This window comes from Astyanax mexicanus, chromosome 1 (assembly GCF_023375975.1).
Source record: "Astyanax mexicanus isolate ESR-SI-001 chromosome 1, AstMex3_surface, whole genome shotgun sequence".
Classification (NCBI taxonomy): Eukaryota; Metazoa; Chordata; class Actinopteri; order Characiformes; family Acestrorhamphidae; genus Astyanax; species Astyanax mexicanus.
The window spans coordinates 10,439,899-10,463,388 of NC_064408.1; the positions used below are offsets into that span (position 1 = coordinate 10,439,899).

Consider the following 23,490-nt stretch of genomic DNA (forward strand, 5'->3'; position numbering starts at 1 on the left):
CCAAGCAGCTAACAGCAGCAGGTTAGAACAGCCGACACGGAGTCACTGCTCGGATTACATTATAAACAGGTCAGTTAGCGCGCTGCTAACCTCAGGATGTTTATAACTACGGAGTTTAGTGGACACACCACGGCCGCCAGGTAAGTCTTTTAAAGGCTACTGAAGACTATTAAAGGCTATTAGAGTGTAACCCCTGGCTCCCAGGGGTTACAAGAGGTTATTGAAAGCATTATTGGGGGGCAGAAATCAGTACAGGCTGGTTAGATAAGTGATGTGGGTATTGTCTTATAAATATTTACACATAACTTATATCTCTCCTGAAAAGCTTTTATTTTAGTCAGAAACACGCTTGTGTTTACTTTATCTGAGAGAAAGATGTTTTTTTAATTCAATGGAAAGCAACAGGTGTAGTCAATTATAAGTTTAAGATTTTTAATCCACCTCACTGTGATCTATAGTCAGTGTTCTCAAGTCACACTGACACACGCATTTCAGCGAGTTCACACGCTCTCACCTGCGCGCACCCACCCCTCCGTTAGATACAGATACAAAACCTGCGCGCCCAACCCCCGCCCCCCCTCCCCCGTTGGACAGATAAAAACAGTGATCACACTCCCGCCGACTGCGCTCATGCAGTGGCTATCTCTATTTAAATGAATAGGATGCGCTGTGTTGGTGCCGCGCCATTTGCGTAGCGCGCGCGGGAGGGATCGTCGATCCTCTTTTTGACTTCGATACTCGAGATCGTGACCTCATTTCGATTCGATTTCGATAAAATATCGAGATCGTGACACCCCTAATATATATATATATATATATATATATATATATATATCAATTAAAAACAACAGGTAGTGTAGGTGGTCAGAAATGATCCGTTTAATATGACTACTGCTTGTATGATCTGGGCTCTTTAGGAAGTACATTAGAGTCGAGTAGAGATAATAAGGATGGATTGATGAATATTTGTTTAGTGGTTTGTGTGTTCATGAAGAACCACACAGAAAACACATTTCACTCTTTTCCATTATATCCACCAGCAGAAAACAACTAATGCACAAAGCCAGCCATTACACATCACACTCGCTCTCACAAATTTTCTTATTTAAATTCTCTTATATAATATAGTAATTATAGATTTTTAGATTTAATTGATATCGATATAAATGTATATAGTTATAGAAGTGTTACATCATGAAAATAGAATAATATGGCATAATATATGCATTATAGCAATTATATGTATATTAACAAAAGAATACACTAATAATAACAATAATAATAATAAAAGAAAAAAAAGAAAAGAAAAAAATAATAAAAACAATTTGCACTGCACAAAGGTCTATGATTAATTAGACAAACATTTAAAAAAGTCAATAGCATAGGCCCACTGGTGACATAATAATAATAATAATAATAATAATAATAATAATAATAATAATAATAATAATAATAATAAATGAGATAAAACAGAATAAACTGAATCTTCTCAACAATATAAATTAAATTTTAGTGAATTCAGAATTGTCTGTGTTTTTGGCGCCCCCTGCTGTTCGGTAGAACATATAGTTAGTATGATAATAGAATAATATGTTATAATATAAGGATTATCTATATTGAAAAAAAAGAACATATAATAATAATAATAATAATAATAATAATAATAATAATAATAATAATAATAATAATAATAATAATAATAATAATGAGATAAAACAGAATAAACTGAATCTTCTCAACAATATAAATTAAATTTTAGTTAATTCAGAATTGTCTGTGTTTTTGGCGCCCCCTGCTGTTCGGTAGAACATATAGTTAGTATGATAATAGAATAATATGTTATAATATAAGGATTATCTATATTGGAAAAAAAAGAACATATAATAATAATAATAATAATAATAATAATAATAATAATAATAATAATGAGATAAAACAGAATAAACTGAATCTTCTCAACAATATAAATTAAATTTTAGTGAATTCAGAATTGTCTGTGTTTTTGGCGCCCCCTGCTGTTCGGTGGAACATATAGTTAGTATGATAATAGAATAATATGTTATAATATAAGGATTATCTATATTGAAAAAAAAGAACATATAATAATAATAATACTACTAATAATAATAATAATAATAATTATTATTATTATTATTATTATTATTATTATTATTATTATTATTATTATTATTATTATTATTATTAATGAGATAAAACAGAATAAACTGAATCTTCTCAACAATATAAATTAAATTTTTGTGAATTCAGAATTGTCTGTGTTTTTGGCGCCTCCTGCTGTTCGGTAGAACATATAGTTAGTATGAAAATAGAATAATATGTTTTAATATAAGGATTATCTATATTGAAAAAATAACATAATAATAATAATAATAATAATAATAATAATAATAATAATAATAATAATAATAAAAAAGAATCAAAGTGCTTCAGAAATTAAGTAAGGGATGTTGCAAAGCCATTATTTAATTTAATTTAATTTATATTAATTCTTAATTAATTCTCAAATTATTTAAAGTATTGACCAGAGATACAAACTAAATTTTAATGGATACAGATTCTGCTGTGGATTTTTTTTTCTTTTGGCGCCCCCTTCTGTTCGGTGTGATGTAGCGCACAAAGGACTTCGCCAGGCTTCCCTCGGTTCTGTTTGTCCTCTGCGCGGACCCGTAGCAGGTCGCTGCTCTCCAGCTCTGTACACACGTGGGTTCAGCAGCAGCAGCATGGCGGCTCTCAGCTACGACGGCTGTAATTTCTTCAGGCAGCGGCTGATCCTCTCCACCCTGAGCGGCAAGCGGGTGAAGATCCGCGAAATCCGGTCCCGGGAGGACGAGCCGGGCCTGCGGGGTGAGTCCAGCACTGATCAGAACCGAGCTGCGGGCTTTATACACCAACCTGCGCAGCACCTCTACAGCATGAGCTTTAGACCTGTAAACACCTCAACGTCACCATCAGCTGCAGCTCAGCTACTGTCATTATACTCACTTATTACACTTACACCACCTGATTATCTGATCTTACTGTTTTATTATGTGACTGATGTGCTTTTAGTGAAATTTCATCAGTTTTATTCAAGTTTCTTAACTTATTAATAGAGATATTAGAGCTTTACTATGATATACAGTACCAATCAAGTCAAAAGTTTTGGACAGAACTGCTCAACTAAGTAAAGAAAAAAATCCTTTAAGAAATAATGTTTAGTCAATCTGAAAAAAAAAATCAAGAACTTTGAAAGTGCTGTCGCAAAGACCACCAAAAACATTATGATGAAACTGGCACTCATTAGGACCATCTCAAGAAAGGAAGAGCAAGAGTCACCAGTGTTGTACAGAATTGGTTAGCATAAGTTTTTGGGTTTTAGCTTTTAGATAGAAGTTTTTAGACTTTAGCATTTAGCCGAACGTTTTGGACTTTTGCTTTTAGACAGAAGTTTTTGGGCTTTAGCAATTATCCAAAAGTTTTTGGACTTTAGCTTGTAGCCTGACGTTTTTGGACTTTTGCTTTTAGACAGAAGTTTTTGGACTTTAGCTTTTAGCCAAAAAATGTAGGATTTTGGGCTTTAGCGTTTAGTCAAAGGTTTTGGGCTTTAGCGTTTATAGCCTGAAGTTTTTGGGCTTTAGCGTTTATAGCCTGAAGTTTTTGGGCTTTAGCGTTTAGTCTGAAGAATTTGGGCTTTAGCCTTTAGCCAAAGTTTTTTGGACTTTAGCATTTAGCCAAAAGTTAAAAGCAAAGCAACCACTCTTTCTCACTCAGTTTTCATACAGAAACAGCTTAGGAATTTTTAAACATTATTATCACACTTTTCCAAGACAACTCAAAGTTTGTTCACAAACCTTCCCTTTCTAGTTCCTTATGTTTTCCTTATGTGTTTCTCCTGCAGATTTTGAAGCTAGTTTTATCAGACTGCTGGACAAAGTGACCAATGGCACCAGAATTGAAATAAACCAAACAGGTGGGTCCAATTCACTCAATATTAATGAAATCAGTTTGATTATTTAATTAATGAAGTTGTTTCAATAATAATAAATTAGTAATACTAATACAGATCTAGATACTCATGATTCTAGTATGTCTATCATGATTTGAGAGTTAGTCTGTGCCTGTTTGCTTCTTCCAGGTACGGTCCTGTTCTACCAGCCTGGTCTGCTGTATGGTGGTTCTGTAGAGCATGAGTGTAACCTTCAGAGATCTATTGGTTACTATCTGGAGGGTCTCCTCATGCTGGCTCCATTCATGAAGAACTCCCTTAAAGCCGTCCTGAAAGGAGTCACTAACGACCCAACAGACCCCTCAGTAAGACCTGCACAGATACATTTTGTTAGGTTAGGCCTTTAAAGCTTACTGCAGTATGTTTAGCTCTGTCGAGTCAAACTGTTTCTAATGTTTCTTGGCTGGAGAAACATTATTTGGTATGAGAACAACACTTTATCTAAGGAGCTCCTGCTGCTGTTCCTCACTGTATGAGTGTTTTTATCACAGTAAAATAGAAAAACAACAGCAAACAACCAAAGCTTTCGCAATTATTCACTCAGAAAAATAATCAGCTTAAAAGAAAGTTCCCTTTGTTCCCCAAGACGAGCCCAGTTTCAGCACAAGTGATAAAACTCAATAAAACAGTAACTATAGCCTTTTTAAATATAGTAATATTGTAGCTTAAAGGATCATTTTAATGCATACTAGACTGAATTTATTTGTTAACTGGAAAACTTTAGCTGTTTTTTTGCTTATAAAGTCTGATTTCTTTATATATTGTGTAATTTTGTGGTAAAGTAAACCCAATACTAATCAAAGCTTTAATGTTGTATATTATATTTACTTAATAGTGTAGTAAGTAGGGGTTTAAACATCGCACAAAACGAACGATCAAGATATAAGTGCTCTTAAATGTGCACTTATATTTGTATTATGGTAGGGATAATTACTATTATTGGGTGGATTTATCCCTTGTCAAACTTTCTGTTTGCTGTTCTGTAGGTGGATTTGTTGAAAGCCACTGCTATTCCTCTAATGAAGAAGTTTGGTATCGATGGGGAAGGTTTGGAAATAAAGGTATGGTATATATGTATATATATAATTTCAGGATTTCTTGTTGTCAGTTTTTAATGTAAGAAAAGTTGATGTAATTCTGTATGATGTGAAGTTTAATCATATTTGTTACTTTGTTGTCTTAATTTTCTAAAACCTCTGTGTTTTTTTTATTGTTTGATCAGGTGGTAAAGAGAGGAATCGCCCCTCATGGAGGAGGAGAGGTGCACTTCTCCTGTCCGGTCCGACGGACACTTAAACCAGTGCTGTTAACCGACCCAGGAAAGATCAAGAGGATCAGAGGAACAGCGTATCCTTATTTCTGTAGACTTATGGATATTGTTTTTGAATAGTTATTTTAGGCTGAATGGACAGATACAATTTTTTTATATAAGTGTATATATTAAAAAATACAGTATCATTGAAAAGTTACTTTATTTCAGTAATTATGGTAAGTTGAAAATATGAAACTTACATATTATATAGATGTGTTACACACAGAGTATTCTATTTTAAGCGTTTATTTATTTTATTGTTGATGATTATGGCTTATAGCCAATGAAAAACATAAATCATTGTCTCAGAAAATTAGAATGTTATATAAGACGGATTGGTACTTTTGGCAGTGTGGGCAGTGTGCCAAGTCCTGCTGGAAAATGAAATCCGCATCTCCATAAAAGTTTTCAGCAGAGGAAAGCATGAAGTGCTGCACTTCACTGACTTAATATAACACAGTGGATCAACAGCAGCAGATGACATGTCTCTAAACCATCACATGTCTCTAAACCATCACTGATCATCAGTACATTTTACATTTTATTAGTAAATCAAGGGACCAGAGTCTGGAGGAAGAGTGGAGAGACACACAGTCCAAACTGCTGGAGGTCTAGTGTGAAGTTTCCACCAATCAGTGATGGTTTGGAGAAACATGTCATCTGTTGCTTTGGTCCAATGTGGATTTCGTTTTCCAGCAGGACTTGTTATCAGTAGCTCATGATGTTCATGAACTCGTCGCCTGTGATTGGACTTCTTGACTTTGTGTATCAGATACTCTGTGCGTGTGTCTCCTCAGATGGCCAATAGAATAGTGGACTCAGCCAGAAGCATCTTAAACAAATTAATTCCAGATATTTATATCTACACAGATCATATGAAAGGAGCCAGTTCAGGAAAGTAAGTGTTTTTTTTCTTTATTCCTCTGTTGCCAATAGATGGCAGCATTCTTTGTTTTTCTGAAGGATCAGTGAGCCTGATTTTTTATTTTTATTAACTTATTTTGGGGCATAAAACCTATTTATTAAGTGTTTTATTTCCTACCAATTAGTATGTGTGTTATTTGTTTAAAATAAATATTAGTTATTATTAATTAATATTAAATATTAATTTATAAAAAAACTATAAAACTATCAATTTAGAAATGTTTGGTTTTCTTATGGAAGTGAAGTTATAAGGATTTAAAAAAGTCTGAATATTAAATATTAATGTCTAATTAAATTGATAAAAAATTTAACAGATTTTTAACAGAGTTTTAACAGATTATTATTCAGATCATTAATAATTAAGTACAGGGTTCCTTTGGTCATGAAAAACCTGGAAAAGTCTTGGAATTACAAAAAAGCCAGGCCAATTTCTAGGCCTGGATACGATTTGGAAAAATATAAATACCCAGAATGTTTTGGAAAAGTCATGGAAAAATTTGCTTTACAAATGTTTTTCACTTATTGACAGAGAAGCTATTTTAAACTTACACATACATCAGAACAGTTAGTTAAGTAATTTGTCCGTACACAATAAATCTGTGTATTTGAGACTAATTTTATTATTTAAGATTCTGTATTAACATTGCTTAAAGAGTTGTTTTTTTAATCAAATTAATTTTAGGCCTATTATCAATTATCAGTAATTAATTATAATATGTGATCTTAAGTAGAAGTAAGTGCTTTCCCTCCTCTTTTGGTTCGATTAGGTCTCCAGGTTTTGGTCTGGTTCTGGTGGCGGAGACTCTGAATGGGACGTGTCTCAGTGCAGAACTGTCCTCCACGCCTCAGGGCCGGGGAGACCAGATGCTTCCTGAGGAGCTCGGCAAGAACTGTGCCAAGCTGCTGCTGGAGGAGATTTACAGGGTGAGTTCTGTTTCCTATTGGTCAGAAATGCTTCTAAAGGTCTTTCAGCTTACCATCAGCTGCTGGAGCCCTGAAAGAGAGTGCCAAAGTTCCATGTCACACATTAGCTGCTCTGCAACCACCAAGCAACACCTTTGCAACCACTTAGCAACTGCTTAGCAACATTATAGCAACCACCACAGACTTTATAGCAAGCACCAAGCAACTGCTTAGCAACTCCATAGCAACCACCATGGATACCATAGCAATGCTTTTGCAACCACCTAGTAACACCTTAGCAACCACTTAGCAATTCCATAGCCACCACCACAGACACCATAGCAAGCACCAAGCAACTGCTTAGCAACTCTATAGCAACCACCCTGGATACCATAGCAATGCTTTAGCAACCACCTAGCAACTGCTTAGCAACTCCATAGCAACCACCGTGGATACCATAGCAACGTTTTAGCAACCACCTAGCAACACTTTAGCAACCACTTAGCAACTCCATAGCCACCACCACAGACACCATAGCAACCACCACAGACTCCATAGCAAGCACCAAGCAACTGCTTAGCAACTCTATAGCAACCACCATGGATACCATAGCAATGCTTTAGCAACCACCTAGCAACACCTTAGCAACCACTTAGCAACTGCTTAGCAACTCCATAGAAACCACCACAGACACCATAGCAACACCTTAGCAACCACCTAGCAACTCCTTAGCAACCAACAGCTGAGCAGTATCATAGCAACCACCTTAGCAAAAACAGTGGGAGCCATTTAACCTGCGCAACCATCCTGCGTTTTCTTTCAGGAAATGCACTTTTTCAGTTTAAAATAGCACTGTGTTGATATGGCCGTTTTTGCTTCAGACAGATGCGGTCATTACTAATATTTTGGAAAATTTGGTTTTAATTGTATTATTTTATCTACTTACCCTGTTTAAGCAGAATCCAGCTCAGGCGTCTTTAGACTCTATAAACCCTGAGTCATTCTGCAGCTGCGTTATGCCTCTGCCTTTTTATTCGCCATTCTGTGAAGGCATTAATTTAGCAAGGCAAGCATATCAGGACACATGACCTGTTGAAGCTAAACGCTGCACAGTGATGCTTTCAGTGCGTCTGAACAGCTGTAGTGTCTGGAAGGCCTTCAGTCTCAACTCTGGCCCCTTGTCCTCGACACCGTTAACCTGTCCTCGCTCAGTGGATGGACGGTGCGTGAGGGCCGAGACAGAGCACTCCCTCAGCCGTTATTACAGGGGAATGTGGTGAAGGAGTCAGCGGGGCTGAGTGTGAACAGCAGTGTGTGTTGAGTGAGACTGTGTGTGTCAGCACATTAACACAGGGAGCTGGTCTGCTGAGACGGGTTAATGTGATGAAGCATGTTTTGAAGGATGCTGGGTGTTTAGAGGAGATAATCAGTTGCAGTTACGTCAGGAACTGCACCTTACTGTTGGGTCTGATTGTGTGATATGAGATTGTACACAGCTTTTTGATTACACCTATGATTTTTTTTTTCCTATTACTAATCAAAGGTGTAAAAAGTATTGAGATTCATTACTCTGTAGGTAGAAGTATGCTGTAGATACTAGGGTTTAAAATACATTTGTAGATGAACTTTAGAGTGGATCGATTGTGGTGGGAACGTGATCCAGTCTCGATTCGACCCATTTATTAAATATCCCCTTTTTATTTGAGCTAACCTGCTGATAAAACACAGTTTAATCTGATATATTAGCCAGACAACGCTAATAGCCACAGCTATGAACAAACGCTGGGTCCATGCACGCGCGGTCATAACTAACTTCATTGATAATATTCAATCAATATGTAGTGCAGTGGTGTTTTTTACCTCTAATAGATAATGGTTCAATTAGGATCATTTAAATTTTCATAAACAAAATACATGTTTAAACCTTTTTTTTAATGTTTCACTACTTTATTAGTTTATTTATTAATGGTCTCCTTCTGCTAAAATCTACTTTTGTCCTTGTTCTGTGTGAAATAGTATAGGTCTCTCTATAGAGTTGCTGCATGTGAAACTGTTCTTCAGTCTCCATTGTCTGAAGTAGCTAGTAAAAGAAAAGCCTCATAAATACGAATTGATTAGAGTGATATTAGGTGTCTACATCAACCAATGAGTTCATGGCCTCGCCCACCTCGGTTCAGGACCTCCCACAGGCAGAACTAAACCCAGGCTACAGCAGAAGGAGCTATAACTAAAGAGCAGCTAACAGCTTCTGTTTACAGCAGCTGGTTAACGTTATTCTGTTATGTGTAAGTAACTGTAGGTTTAAACCGGATCTTCGGTTGATTGGGGGAGAGCAGCGTCGTTAATAAAATAAAATAAAATTTCTCAGCCACGGGGCCACTCGCCTCGCTGAGAGTCTGAAGTTAAGTCAAGTTTAAGGATTAACTTTACCTAGCACTCAGGCTGTATCTCTGAAAACATTTTTCTACAGTGCTGTTAGCCAATCAGAGACGATATGTTTGCATGTATGAATAATCATGAGCAAGAGCCAAAACCTGTCTTTCTTTAGAGACCTCTAATCCACTGATCTAAAGCAGGGCTAAACAGAAACACCTGAGCACTTTTTTTTTTTTTTTTTTTTTTACAAAAATCAGCTCACATGGCATTCATTAATTTCAGAGACCACAACTAGACATTTTAAAATTAATTTTAAAACAATGAGACCTTTAAAGTGGGTAAAAGCATTTGTGTAGAAAGAGTGTCCACAAACATTTTGACATATTAAGTATTGTAACAGATTGATTTTTTTTTTTGTGCTGTTTTCTCTCTAATTCTTGAGTTCATGTGAGTTGGGTTAGTGAGGCAAGCTCTCTGATTGGCTGAGCAGGGAGGCAGGGTGACTGTTAGCTGAAAGTTAATATTTGAAGCAGTGCGTTCTCGGACACGCTGCGGGACCACCAGCCCTGCGCGTGTGCGGCTGAGTGTGTGCGTGTGTGTTTGCTCTGTGGTTAATCAGTGCCCTGTGGTCAGTCTGTGTAGTAAACAGCCTCTGGACACAGACACACACTCGGCCTGTAACGGAAGCAGATGGGATAGATTGAGAGCCGTAATGTAAGTTTATTTTCTGTTGTTCCTTTATAATGTAATTGATAAATGGACGTGTTTTTTAAGTGTATTTGTTTAGTGTTGTTTGTTTGATATCTAGTTTTTAAATCAGTCTCTGTTCTTTATGTGGTATTAAACCAGCACTTATTTCATGGCTAATGTAGGAAATGTCCTGCTTTACATGATTTCTCTTTATAGATAAAATTCTGAATGTTTGTATTTATAGATGGGGTTTTTCATTTTTTTTGTTTGTTTTAACAAAAATAAGGAGTGGCTGGAAATGGTTTATGGTAGGGTTGATGGTCGGGTCACAATTTAATATAATGTATTTCTTAATTTCAGTCAATATGATATAATTTAGATATTAAAACAGAGAAACAAACTGAATTAAAAATGAATGTCAATTCAATGTGTTACACCCTGTAATGAATGTCAGCCAGTGACAGATGCTGTAAATTATGTATTTTGAAAGATTAGATTTTTTTTTGTTATATAAGATTTGTATTGCTTAGAACAATCAACATTTTAAAAAAGTGCACTTTTTCAAGATAAAAAAATATATAAACATAATATGTAAAGACTTTAAATATTTGGTAGTTACAGACAATTAGACAATGAACTTTTTTAAAGAAGCATATACAAGCATATAAGCCTTGCAACTCGATAAGTAGATCAACAGAATTTTACATTAGATTCATGTGTAAAAAAAGTAAATTTAAAGCAGATCAGGAAAGTAAAGCACTGTTAGTTGTTCATACATTGAATAACTGAAGAAAGTAAATGTTGAAATTAGCCATTTACTGTAAGCCCAAAGTCAAGTCTGTCCAATAGGAGAAAATCTGAGAGGCATTCCTATTGGACATTTCTCAACTTTGACTCGTCCTGCTTTGTGGCAAACACATCCCAGAGGTGCCCAGTCGTGGTCGTGGTGATCTAACACTCCTGATCCAGACTATTAAAAAGCACCTTCAGGGAGTTTTGGTGTTTTAGGTGTTTCTGAGCTGAACTCTCCAGGGTCATAGATTTTCAGGTCCAGCTGTACACAGCCTAAACTGTAATATAAGCTCACACATACACCAAGTTCAGTCGTGAAATTTCCTCACTACTAAATATTCCACAGCCAACTGTCAGTGATATTATAACACAGTGGAAGAGACTGGAAACGACAGCGACTCTGTGCTCTGTCAGTGTAAAATAACAGAGCGTACATATAATATTGTCTTACAAACATCATTAGTGTATTTATTTTCTTAAGGAGAAGTGAACTAAAGGTGATTTGAAGAACTGTTTTTTTCCCTGTTTTTTAAAGATGTTCTGCTGTCTCTCTGAGTGACGCAGGATAGTGTTTGCTCTGTTAACTTGTTGGCTGGTGTTTTGGCAGCTCAGTAACTCTGTTCTTCGGACTGTGTGTGAGTGAGTACGTGTGTATTAGTGTGAGTTTGCCTGTGCCTGTATGTAGATCGACTCTTATAAGTTTATCAGCTTCCTGTTTACCTTTCCACTCTCACAGGTTCATGTGTTAAGTTTCTCTTCATGCTAGCATATTCTTGGTGTTAAATCCTGTAGTTTTATTCAGTTTTATGCTGTATTCTCTGATCCAGTCTCAGTCAGTGTCATGGCCTGTTAACGGGATGTGCTGATCTGCAGTCTGAACAGTGGGGCTCAGTGTGAGGTCAGGCTAATTGAATTGGAGCGTCACCGATACACAAACAAGTGATGAGTATGACAGAGAGCACGAGGTGGGCGGCGTCAGTGGATGTGGTCACAGGATCATGGCAGTGTATTTTGTTTTAAGAAGGCCAGAGGTCAGAGTTGTTATAAATTTAGACTGATATTGCTATACTATAAATCGTGGTTTTATTTATTAAGCTCTATATATATATATATTAGGGGTGTCACGATAGATAGGATAGATAGTAGGATAGAGTTCAGTTTGTTAAGGCTCTAATTGTTCTATTATTTCATACATGACTGTTCCTGTATTTTTTTATTATTAATTTTGTTATGTTGCACATTGCTGTTTTAATAGTGCACGCTGCTGCTACCAAAAAAAGCCACTAGATGGCACTACATTTATATTTTAATTAAATCATTTAAATTTGACCATTAGTGCCTAATGTGGTGTATTACAGATCACTTGTATCACTTTGCATTACTTATATCAAGCCCATTTTTTGAAATAAGATATTGTAAATTTGATGAATCAAACCAATGACTGACCATAGACTAATCTAAAACTGGCATAGGCCTCTCTGCTGTAAAAAAAAGAAAATCTCGAATCAAATCGAATCGTAACCCTAAAATCGGAAATAAAATCGAATCGAGGATTTAGAGAATCGTGACACCTCTAATATATATATACAATCACCAGTCACTTTATTAGGTACAGTTTATTGCTAGTAGCGGGTTGGACCCACATTTGCCTTCAGAACTGCCTTAATCCGTCAATGGCACTACTTAACATGGTACTGGAATCATTCCTCGAGAGATTCTGGTCCATATTGACATTAGAGCATCACGCAGTTGCTGCAGATTTGTCGACTGCACATCCATGATGTGAATCTCCCGTACGTTCCACCACATCCCAAAGCTGCTCTATTGGATTGAGATCTATCTGGTGACTGTGGAGGCCATTCCAGTACAGTGATCTCTCTCATTGTCGTGTTCAAGAAACCAGTCTGAGAAGATTCTCTTCTGTTTTATGACATGGAGCATTATCCTGCTGAAAGTAGCATCAGAAGATACACGTACACTGTGGTCATAAAGGGATGAAGGACATGGTCAGTAACAATACTCAGGTAGCCTGTGGTGTTTGAGACACGATGCTCAATTGGTACGAATGACTCAAATTACCCAAAGTGTGGAAGGTCTATGGATGGAGCCATGCATTCATGTTGTTGATGATGCCAAATTTTGACCCTACCATCCAATTCTACCAATGTCACAGCAAAAATAATCAGTTCATCGTCCAGTTTTGGTGATTCTGTGTGAACTGTAGCCTCAGTTTCCTGTTCTTAGCTGCAGGAGCTGCACCCGGTGTGGTCTTGGTCTTGGTCTTCTGCTGCTGTAGCTCATCATCCGCCTCGAGGTTGGACATCGTGTTGTGCTGATGTTCAGAGATGCTCTTCTTCTGCAGACCTCGGTTGTAACGAGTGGTTATTTATAGAGTTACTGTTGTCGTTCTATCATCTGGAACCAGTCTGGCCATTTTCCTCTGACCTCTGGCATCAACAAGACATTTGCGTCCACAGAACTGAACTGCAGCTTTCTGGATATATTCTCTTTTTCAGATCATTCTCTGTAAAACCCTAGAGACGGTTTTGTGTGAAAATCCCAGTAGATCAGTATCAGTTTCTGAAATACTCAGATCAGCCCGTCTGGCACCAACAACCAACCATGCCACGTTTAAAATCACTTAAATCACCTTTCTTCTCCATTCTGATGCTCTGATGGTTTGAACTGCAGCAGATCGTCTTGACCACCATGTCTACATGCCTAAATGCATTGAGTTGCTGCCACGTGATTGGCTGATTCGACATTTGCGTCAAAGGCGAGATCTTGAGATGTGCTTCAAATGTGCAGAGTTCAGAAAAGGTAGAGCCACTGGTTGCAGGACCTGATTAACGTAACGATGGACTCTTTGTACAAAATATCACTCCACACTGTAACACCAGGCCTCCTGGACCTGTGAAGGATAACAGAAAACATTGATCTTGTATTGATTTTCTGCTTTTTTTTCCTGTTTATAATTTTTTACCTCGGTTTTGTTTGAATTCATTCTTCTTTTTCTGTTTTTTCCTTTTCTCTCGCCTTCTTTTTTTATTATTTTTCATTGTCTTCTTTCTGCTCCTTTCCCATTTTATCCTGTCTTCTCTCTTTACTTTTTGCCTTGTATTTTAATCAATATCTTTTTTCTTCCTCTTTATGCTGCACTCACTTTCTTTCTTTCTTTCTTTCTTTAGTTCTGGTTCCTTCCTTTTTGTTTCTTTTTTCACACAGTATTTTTCTTTTCTTTCTATCTCCTTTCTCTTTCTCCATTTCTTTGTTTTACTGTCTTATATCTCTTGTCTTTGATTGGTCTGTCTGCTTATTTCTCCCTTTTTTTCTTCAGATAGTTTGTCAAGCCATTTACCATTCTATGGTCTTTTTTCCTTTATTTCATTTTTTCTTCTTTTCTGCCTCTCTGCTTATCTTTCCCTCTCCTCTTCTTTTTTTGTTCTTTTTCACTGTCTTTTTCTTTCTGCTCCTTTCCCATTTTATCCTGTTTTCTCTCTTTAATTTTTGCCATGTCTTTTAACCGATATTTTTTTTTCTTCCTCTTTGTTCTCCACTCGTCTTTCTTTCTTTTTTTCTTTCTTTCTTTCTTTACTTACCTTCTTTACTTACCTTCTTTCTTTCCTTTTGGTTCCCTCTTTTTTGTCTCTTCTTTCTAATAGTATTTTAGTAATAGTATTCCTTTCTTTCTCCTCTCTCTTTCCATCCCTTTGTTTTACTGTGTTAAATTTTTCTTGACTTTTGAGTCTCTCCCTTTTTTGTTCAGATTTTTTGTCTAATTGTTTATTTATCTTTCTTATTCTGTGGTCTTTATTTTCCTTTATTTATTTATTTATTTTTCCAGTTTTATTCCCCCTCCTTTTTTTCCTCTGTTCTTCATTCCTGTGTTCTTTAAAATTAAAATGACATTTTTAAGCAGATTAGTATTGGACTTAGGTGTGAATGGTGTGAATTTTCTAACTAACACAGTTTACGTTACTTTAACAAACTCCTGTTATAATAAAGGGCAAAATTATATTTTTCCTGATACAGACCCTTTAAGAGGTTTGAAGTAAAAGTCAGGATCAGTTTGGAAAAAGAAAGGATATTGAATATGTTCATCACCTGTGTGTGTGTGTGAGGAGGAGGAATCTTGTGGTTTAGAATATTTGGGACTTTTCCTCCTTTGCATTAAGCTGTATCTGGTAACAGCTGGAGAGTTTTAGTGATGAGTAACGCTGATGATGAACACTGATAGCTGAAGATGAGCCAGAGACGGCTCAGTGAAGTTCTGAGGATCAGAAGGTTCAGGAGTTTTCGTTTTCAGCAGCCATAAGAACTCGAACGCTGATAGCAGTAATGGTGTGTGTATATGATTTGAGGTAATTTCTGATACATTTATTTAATTTTAATTGAACTGACTATCACATAGTTGAGTCAGACATTACGGAGAGGAGTAATTAATTTTATTTTGCTTTACAATTCAGTTTTTGTTACAGGTACAGAGTAAACTTGTTCATATTGTTTATAATTGGTAACGTTTTACTGTAAAGATACATAAAATTACAATATCAACAACAGTAAGTAACAAAGTAATGTCTCAACAATTCAATTGACACTAGTTTTTTTTTATTTAATGCTTTAAAATGGAAATTAATAATAATTATCAATTGAGACATTTGAAAATAATTCACCATATATATTTTTTTTTAACTACAGTAGTGTCAATTTAAAATTAGTTAAAATATTCTGCTCATGTAAGAACTGTTAATTACTGAACCCTTATTTCAAAGTCAAAGTCAAAGTGGTTTTTACTGTTTTACTGTATATGTACATGTTTAATGTATATGTTTATATTCCAGATATGTGTTATATAGTTGGAGAATGCCATACAGTATATGGGCTATGTATTGGTGCTGTGTATATATATTGCCTTTTTCAAATAGTTATTGGGCAGGATTAAACAGGTGCACAGTTGTTGTTTAAGTAGTTACATTAGCTTTAATATATTGATAAAGTGTATATTTTTACACTTTAATTATTTCAGGTTTTTACACTATTTTAAGCTTTTATGTCAAAACAGAGATATGTACTCATTACTTGAATCCTACAAAGAATTAAGGTTGGGAAAACATATTTTTCTATATATTGTATCGTTTTGATTGTATCAATGTGTGGCCTCAAATATTTATATATTTATTACAACAGGTGCTCTAAACTCCTAAGTCTTGCCCACAAATCAAGGGCAATTTATTCTTCTGAATCTAACCTACGCCATAGCCCACGCATATACTTCTGTGTGCGCATATCAGCGGCTCTGCGGCGCTCTGCAGTTTAAACCGCGAAGGTGGGAATATGTGGGTGGAAACGCGAGGCTCAGAGTTTACTGGATTATAAAATCACTGAGTTATAAGGTGCACTATCAATGAAAATGTCTATTTACTGGTTTATTTTCATACACAAGAGGCACCGGATTGTAAGGCATGCATAGCTTGTTTTAACCCTTTAAACAGAAAGGCTTTAGTTCGATATACTCACCTCTTAACAACAAAGGAGCTAACTAGCGCTTAGTGCGGTTAGCGGGTAATGCTAATGCTGCTCCAGCAGTGCTTGCCGGGCAGAATTAGCAGCAAACTACAGTCCTAGAATACTCACCTCTGAACGTTGAAAGAAATAGCTCTTAGCGCGGTTAGCAGCTAATGCTAATACTGCTCCAGTCTTGAGTCTCGATCTGAAGAACTAAACTATAACGCTGTAGTTCAGTGGAGTGGCTTTACTGCTCCTTAATATCTGACTCGTAGAATTCATACATAAGGTGCACCAGATTGTAAGGCACACTGAAGATTTTTGGAAAAATGAAAGGATTTAAATTGCGCATTATAGTTTGAAGAATACTGTAGTTTAACTTGCTAAGAGATGCGCATAAGCTATGCTGTAGGTTCGACGCAGAAGTATGAATTGGCCTTTAGACTTACTAAAGTTTCACTTATCAAAGCCATAATCAAATGAATAGGGTTAATAAACCTGTGGTGAAGAATATTGGTTGTCAAATTCTGTGAAACGGACACCAATAAATCCATAAAACCAATAATTTGATTATATAGAAGTATTTTTTCCTCTTCAGTAACACAGATTCAGTAAAGTATCGTAGAGAATATTGTGAGATTCCCTGTGACTCCCACTCCTATTTATCAGTAGCCAAATGTCATTGCTATTGTAAGAATGAATATAGAATAGCTAATTTTATTTATTATTTTAATATTGAAAATGTATTACAGTTCTAATAAACAGTTTTATTTCTGTGTATATTTTCTTATTTGTAATCTTCCTGAATTTCGCTCCTGGTGTAGTCAGCCCATTTCTCAGCAGGATTCAGGTTATATCAACAACGAGGTCTCAGTTCTCAGTTATATGATTATGTGATTGAATCATATGCAGGCTGAGCAGATGTTCCTGCAGCAGCACTAAACCTCCACGTGAGAGGTTTTAGCCCAGACTAGCCCAGTGTCCTAACACAAGGCCCTGTATATATACACAGTAATGGGAAAATGCCCTTACCAAGCCCTCCAGCATTCCTCCACCTATTAGGACGATGTCGAAGAGGAAAACATGACCTATAAATCACTGTCTAGTCTTTGCATAGAGCTTATCTTCTTCTCCCAGTAGATATTATCTAGTGAACTATATACAGCTTCATTTCACCAGAAGTGTTTTAACACAAACTACTTTTAAATAAGGGAAGTTAAGTGTTTGACACGTATGGTGGGGGATCAATATATCAGTCAAATATGTATTTTGGTCTACATCAGTAAATTAATTCATTACAAACTGGTTAAAACTGGTGAATTACACTGCTCTGCTGCTAACGAAAGTGAATTGGTCTTTCTGTGAAAGAAACATTGTCTGGATGAGAGCATTACCTTTTATATTATTGGTGTTAATCGATTAAAAAAATTATCTGATTAATTATGACAATATTCTTTGATTAACTTTTCTTCTTAAGACTTCTTACGTTTTTATAGTCTATATATAAATGAAGAATGAAGGTAAGAAATGTAAAATGCAATTATATTTATATTAGTGCTTTTAATATAAATACTAGCACATATACTTGAATGTTTGAGGGAAGATAAAGCCAACATGAGGGGCTGGAATAAAGAATACTTGACCATTTAGATAGGGGAAACTTTTTTTTTCTTTATTATAAACATTTTAGCTTGGTTGTAAGGATTTCTGATTTAGAACTTAATTTGTTGAGTATAAAAGGGTCGTTTTCACACCTGTAGTTTTTATGGTTTCTATGGTCCGGATCAGTTGATGAGTTCATTTATTTGGAGAGTTTCCCCCTCTGTTTGGTTTGGTTTCCCACAGGAATGAATCTAAATGCACCAAAATGTGCAGCAATAAACCACGTGACCACGCGATCTCCTCTGATTGGTCAGAGCTGTCGGGCGTGGGAGCAAGAATGTAAATATAGTGAGAAGATTCTGTGTTACAGAGCATATGGGAAGCTGCCGCTGCTTTTTCAATTAGACGTGCAGCGCAGATGTGAGCAGTGAATTCTGCACAGACTGCGTTTAGTCTGTCAACAGCATGGAGCAGCAGAGACAGCGTTTGTTCATAGCAGTATGTTATCTGGCTAATATATCAGATTAAACTGCGGCTTAGTTATCGTTTTTTGTTAAATGGTAAAATGTCTCACTTTTAACATCTGCTATGTGTTTTAGTGTGAATAAAATATGCGTCTGTGAGATTTAAATAGAATTACATTGTCTTTATTTACTTTTTATACTCTAGTCTCATCTTTTTTTTGGAATTGGCATTGTAAAATAAGTCAAGACTGTGATGTAACAGTTTTGGGGTTTTGGAATTGGCCTGTTATCCAGCTATATTTTTAATTATACCGGTTTCTCTGTCTTTCAGGGGGGCTGTGTGGATTCAACCAATCAGAGCCTGGCTCTTCTGTACATGACCCTAGGCCAACAGGATGTGTCCAAAACCCTCCTAGGTCCTCTCTCTCCATACACGTAAGTCTTTCTCTCTTGCTCTCTCTCTCTCTCTCTCTCTCTCTCTCTCTATTCACAAAAGTCTATCTCTCTATCTCTCTCTCCTTTAACGTAAGTCTCTCTCTCTATTCATGCAAGTCTCTATCTATCTATCTCTCTCTCTCTCTCTTTAACGTAAGTCTCTCTCTCTATTCACGCAAGTCTCTATCTCTCTCTCACTCTCTCTCTCTCTCCATTCACGTAAGTCTCTCTCTCTCGCTATGGTGCTCGCTCGCTTGCTCTCTTGCTCGCTCGCTCGCTCACTCTCTCTCTCTCTATTCACGTAAGTCTCTCTCTCTCTTTCTCTCTCAGGCTCTCTTTCTCACTCTCTCTCCATTCACGTAAGTCTCTCTCTCTTGCTATAGTTCTCGCTTGCTCTCTTGCTTGCTCACACTCTCTCTCTCTGACTCGCTTTCTCTCCATACACGCAAGTCTTTCTCTTTCTCTCTCTCTCCCTCTCCCTCCATACACGTAGGTCTCTCTCTCTCTCTCCCCCCTCCCTTCACCATTTTTGTGCTGCTGAGTGCTAAAGGTCGCTGATCAGAGGAAACAGTGGTGTAAACATCACCTTACTTGGAATAAAACCTCACATTTCCCACTGACCCTTGCCCACTGACCTATGCAAACAAACTGCTCATTTTGAAATGCTTCCAGTCAGCAGTGAGAAGGGTGCTATTTGTTTTTGTTTTAAAGGCGTCTCTCTTTTTATAAAATATTCTTATTATTTAAATTATTATTCGATTTGTTTAAATTAGTTAAACATTACAGTAAACATCATCAGTGGGGATTAATCAAATGAATTGTTGTAGTTGGTGCTCTTTCACACCTGTAACATTTTACACACCTGTAAAACCAGTAAAAAAGTACTACCCTGATATGTTTAGGGGTAGGTGATATGGCACCATATTTTAGAGTATAATATTGTTCACAATATTAAAAAATGTTGGCGATATTATTGAATATGATACAATATGGCACATCCCGAGTGCTGTTTTTGTCCCTATAATTAAACATTTGTATTTCATTTTAGTCTTAAATTCTTAACCAGTAAAATTTGATTAATTATCTAATGTAACACACATAAAATCTAAATAAACCTGTGATACTAACAAAACTTAAGCTCACATCACAAGGTCCTTTTGTTGGAGATGGAGAGAGGGTCCTCTCGCCCTGGACTTCTGAATCCAGACCCCATTACTGAGATACTAATCACTGTTTTGAGAAGCTGCCATTTCCACATTTCTGTGTTCGTGATCTGAATCCCCAGAAGGCCTTGTGGAAGTTCAGAGCAGACTCGGACTGTGAACTGTCCATTTTCAGTTATCATGGTACCGGTGCTGTGTCCTGATCAAGTACAGTACTATGATAACTGAACATTGGCGGTGCCAACACAATGCTCCTCCCCTCAGCCAATCAGACTGTGTTTCACTGCTTCACATACATCCTGCTTATCCAGTTACCTCACTGTAGTGTGGAAAACACGGTCACACTCGACTGAGGCTGGTGAATGGATTACTCAAGTTTTCCCCTATTGTACCAAATCCGTACAGAGCGATGAGGTCCAAACCACAGTGTGAACCGAACCGGCACACCCCTAAAAATAATAAAAAATAATCAGATAATAAAAATAATTATTCACAACAATGTTCTTTGATTTATTCATGATCGAGAAATAGTGATCTAGAAATAGTGATCTAGAAATAGTGATCTAGAAATAGTGATCTAGAAATAGTGATCGAGAAATAGTGATCGAGAAATAGTGATCGAGAAATAGTGATCGAGAAATAGTGATAGGGTGAGAGTGATAGGGTGAGAGTGGTTGGGAGAGAGTGGTTGGGAGAGAGTGGTTGGGAGAGAGTGGTTGGGAGAGAGTGGTTGGGAGAGAGTGGTTGGGAGAGAGTGGTTGGGAGAGAGTGGTTGGGAGAGAGTGGTTGGGAGAGAGTGATTGGGAGAGAGTGAGAGTGATTGGGAGAGAGTGATTGGGAGAGAGTGATTGGGAGAGAGTGATTGGGAGAGAGTGGTTGGGAGAGAGTGGTTGGGAGAGTGTGGTTGGGAGAGTGTGGTTGGGAGAGTGTGGTTGGGAGAGTGTGGTTGGGAGAGAGTGATTGGGAGAGAGTGAGAGTGATTGGGAGAGAGTGATTGGGAGAGAGTGATTGGGAGAGAGTGATTGGGAGAGAGTGATTGGGAGAGAGTGATTGGGAGAGAGTGATTGGGAGAGAGTGGTTGGGAGAGAGTGGTTGGGAGAGAGTGATTGGAGAGAGTGATTGGAGAGAGTGATAGTGATGCATAAAGAGAGTGGTAGATGAGTAGCAATCAACTTGAAATCAAGTGCAAATGCACGAAAACATCACATCTGCCATGTCTCCTCCTTCAATTACACAGAGTATAATAATAATAATCATAATCATAATAATAATAATAATAATAAATATTATTATTATGATGATTATTATTATTATTAATATTATATACACGTAGCGTATAATTACCCATGTTTTTAATTGTATTATTCTAAGATGGATAATAAATGATTTCATTTAAATGCTTTAAATGAATTGCTTACCAAGAAGCCACCTGTCACGCACTCAGCTTGTTTTCTTATCCTCTTATGCTCTTGGAAATCTAAAAAGGTTTGTAAGCCAGTCATCATCATGGGCCAAAAAACATAATGGTCACGGGAAATGAGCTCTCAATGAATTCGGCCATTAGCAATATTTTCCAATAATGCTAACGCTGCCATCTCCAACAACTCCAGCGCAACTTTTTATGCATGTTTATATAATCTAGGCTAAGTGGAAACACGTTGAATGATTATTTCTGCAAGCCAATGAAATTGTCTGATGAATTTACTTTTTTTTACCCAATAATGCTTACTACAATGTGTGAATAAAGGATATCTTAATAGTTGTAATTTCAATGCATCGCCTCTAAGTGTCGCCAATGAAAAAACACAATATATACGCACAAAAAAAAGGTGTACGCCCGAAACGAAAGTGCCGTGGGGAAACGCACTTTCTCACGTTCAAGTCAAATTTAGTACATCTGACCGTGAGCGTGACATATGGCGTACGCAATGTTTTGCGCGTACGCACCTTTAGTACATGAGGCCCCAGGCCCTTTGAAGATGAATTACGGCAGATATATTTCACTTATATTTTGCTGATAGATGTACATAAGTTCTAAATTGTTTTCTAAGGTATGACTAAAAGTAGAGTAGTCAAACTATATTAGCTTTAAATTAAATATCAGACGGGTTCCTAAAGAAATTGTCATATCAAGTTAAATTTTATGATCAAGAAAGATCAGTGGTGAGACAGTGAGGGTCAGTTATGAGATTTAACTCATATTGCGTCATAAATAAAAAGTAATCTACCTTCTGAACTCTCAACTGTAAGAACTCTGTGTTTACATCCCTAAATAAAACCACTAATAAATGCCTCTGTAAATAGACATGGCTGGAAGTTTAGGCCAAACTTGGTTATATTAATAATTTCTGTTTAAAAAAATGTATTTGTTTAAATTTCCAGTTTAATTATGTGTGTTAGAGTTCACCACACTAGTTAAAGCTCTTGCCTTGGTCACCACGCTTGCTCTGACCTTGTACGAGGTGCTGCAGACACACACTGTCCCGGGTCACGGTCAGTCCTGATGCAGAACCTGCGGCACCACCAAAGCTCTGCCTCTGACCTCCTGTCTGCCCTCACCTCACTGCTGTGTAGATATTTACCTTCATCCAGCTATGTCATGCAGCGTGTGTTTTTTTGTTTTTGGTTTGTTTGAGGTTGTTTGAGGATAAAACTGCAGTGCATGCTTCTGTCCTGCAGGATCGAGTTCCTCCGACACATCCGGGACTTCTTCCAGATCATGTTCAAGATCGAGACGCAGACAGCGGACGAGGACCAGCAGAAAGGAGGAGATAAGGTCCTGATGACCTGCGTGGGAGCGGGTTACACCAACATCAGCAAGTCCATCAAATAGAGACTCATCAAACTCTATCAAACTCCACACCAGCAGATCAGCGCAACATTCAGACAATATAAAAACACTGATTATCTTTATTCTACAGGTTTAGTTTCTTTCATTATTGATATTCTGTTTTTTAAATTTTGTTATTTTAAATATGTTGGTTTTTTGTACAATGTACAGTTTGTTTTCGAAGATGCTTCAAAAAGAAACAAAATAAATGTAAAATATCTTTAATATTGTGTTTATCTGATTAAAACACACAACTCGTTTTTACACAGTGCCAGTCATAACTGATAAACTTTTACCATTCAACACATTTAATTAGATATATTGCTGTTCTGATTTGTGCTTAAAATATGACTACAAGTAGAACAATACATTAAACTATCAACTTAAAACTAAAACTGATTTTTTCTACATTTCTTATATTAAAATATTAGTTTACTCTGGTGCAAAGGGTTCCTCCTTAAAGTTGTTTAAAAAAGAACTACAGATGA

At 36.7% G+C, this 23,490-nt stretch overlaps 1 protein-coding gene across 1 annotated transcript; it reads left to right on the top strand.

Moving 5' to 3' along the window:
* Nucleotides 1-2,699: 2,699 nt before the first annotated feature.
* On the top strand, nucleotides 2,700-23,227 carry rcl1 (RNA terminal phosphate cyclase-like 1). The gene is made up of 9 exons (XM_007229655.3): nucleotides 2,700-2,865; nucleotides 3,899-3,970; nucleotides 4,136-4,311; nucleotides 4,993-5,067; nucleotides 5,229-5,353; nucleotides 6,091-6,216; nucleotides 7,010-7,166; nucleotides 18,906-19,009; nucleotides 22,852-23,227. The coding sequence occupies exons 1-9, from the start codon at nucleotides 2,742-2,744 to the stop codon at nucleotides 23,003-23,005; spliced, it is 1,113 nt and encodes a 370-aa protein (XP_007229717.2). The 5' UTR covers nucleotides 2,700-2,741; the 3' UTR covers nucleotides 23,006-23,227.
* The last annotated feature ends 263 nt before the right edge of the window (nucleotides 23,228-23,490 follow it).

Coding starts and splice junctions, on each gene's coding strand:
- rcl1 (XM_007229655.3), top strand. CDS start 2,742: ATGGCGGCTCTCAGCTACGACGGCTGTAATTTCTTCAGGCAGCGGCTG. Junction 5,068..5,228: donor GGGAAGGTTTGGAAATAAAG/GTATGGTATATA, acceptor TTGTTTGATCAG/GTGGTAAAGAGAGGAATCGC. Junction 19,010..22,851: donor GGTCCTCTCTCTCCATACAC/GTAAGTCTTTCT, acceptor TCTGTCCTGCAG/GATCGAGTTCCTCCGACACA.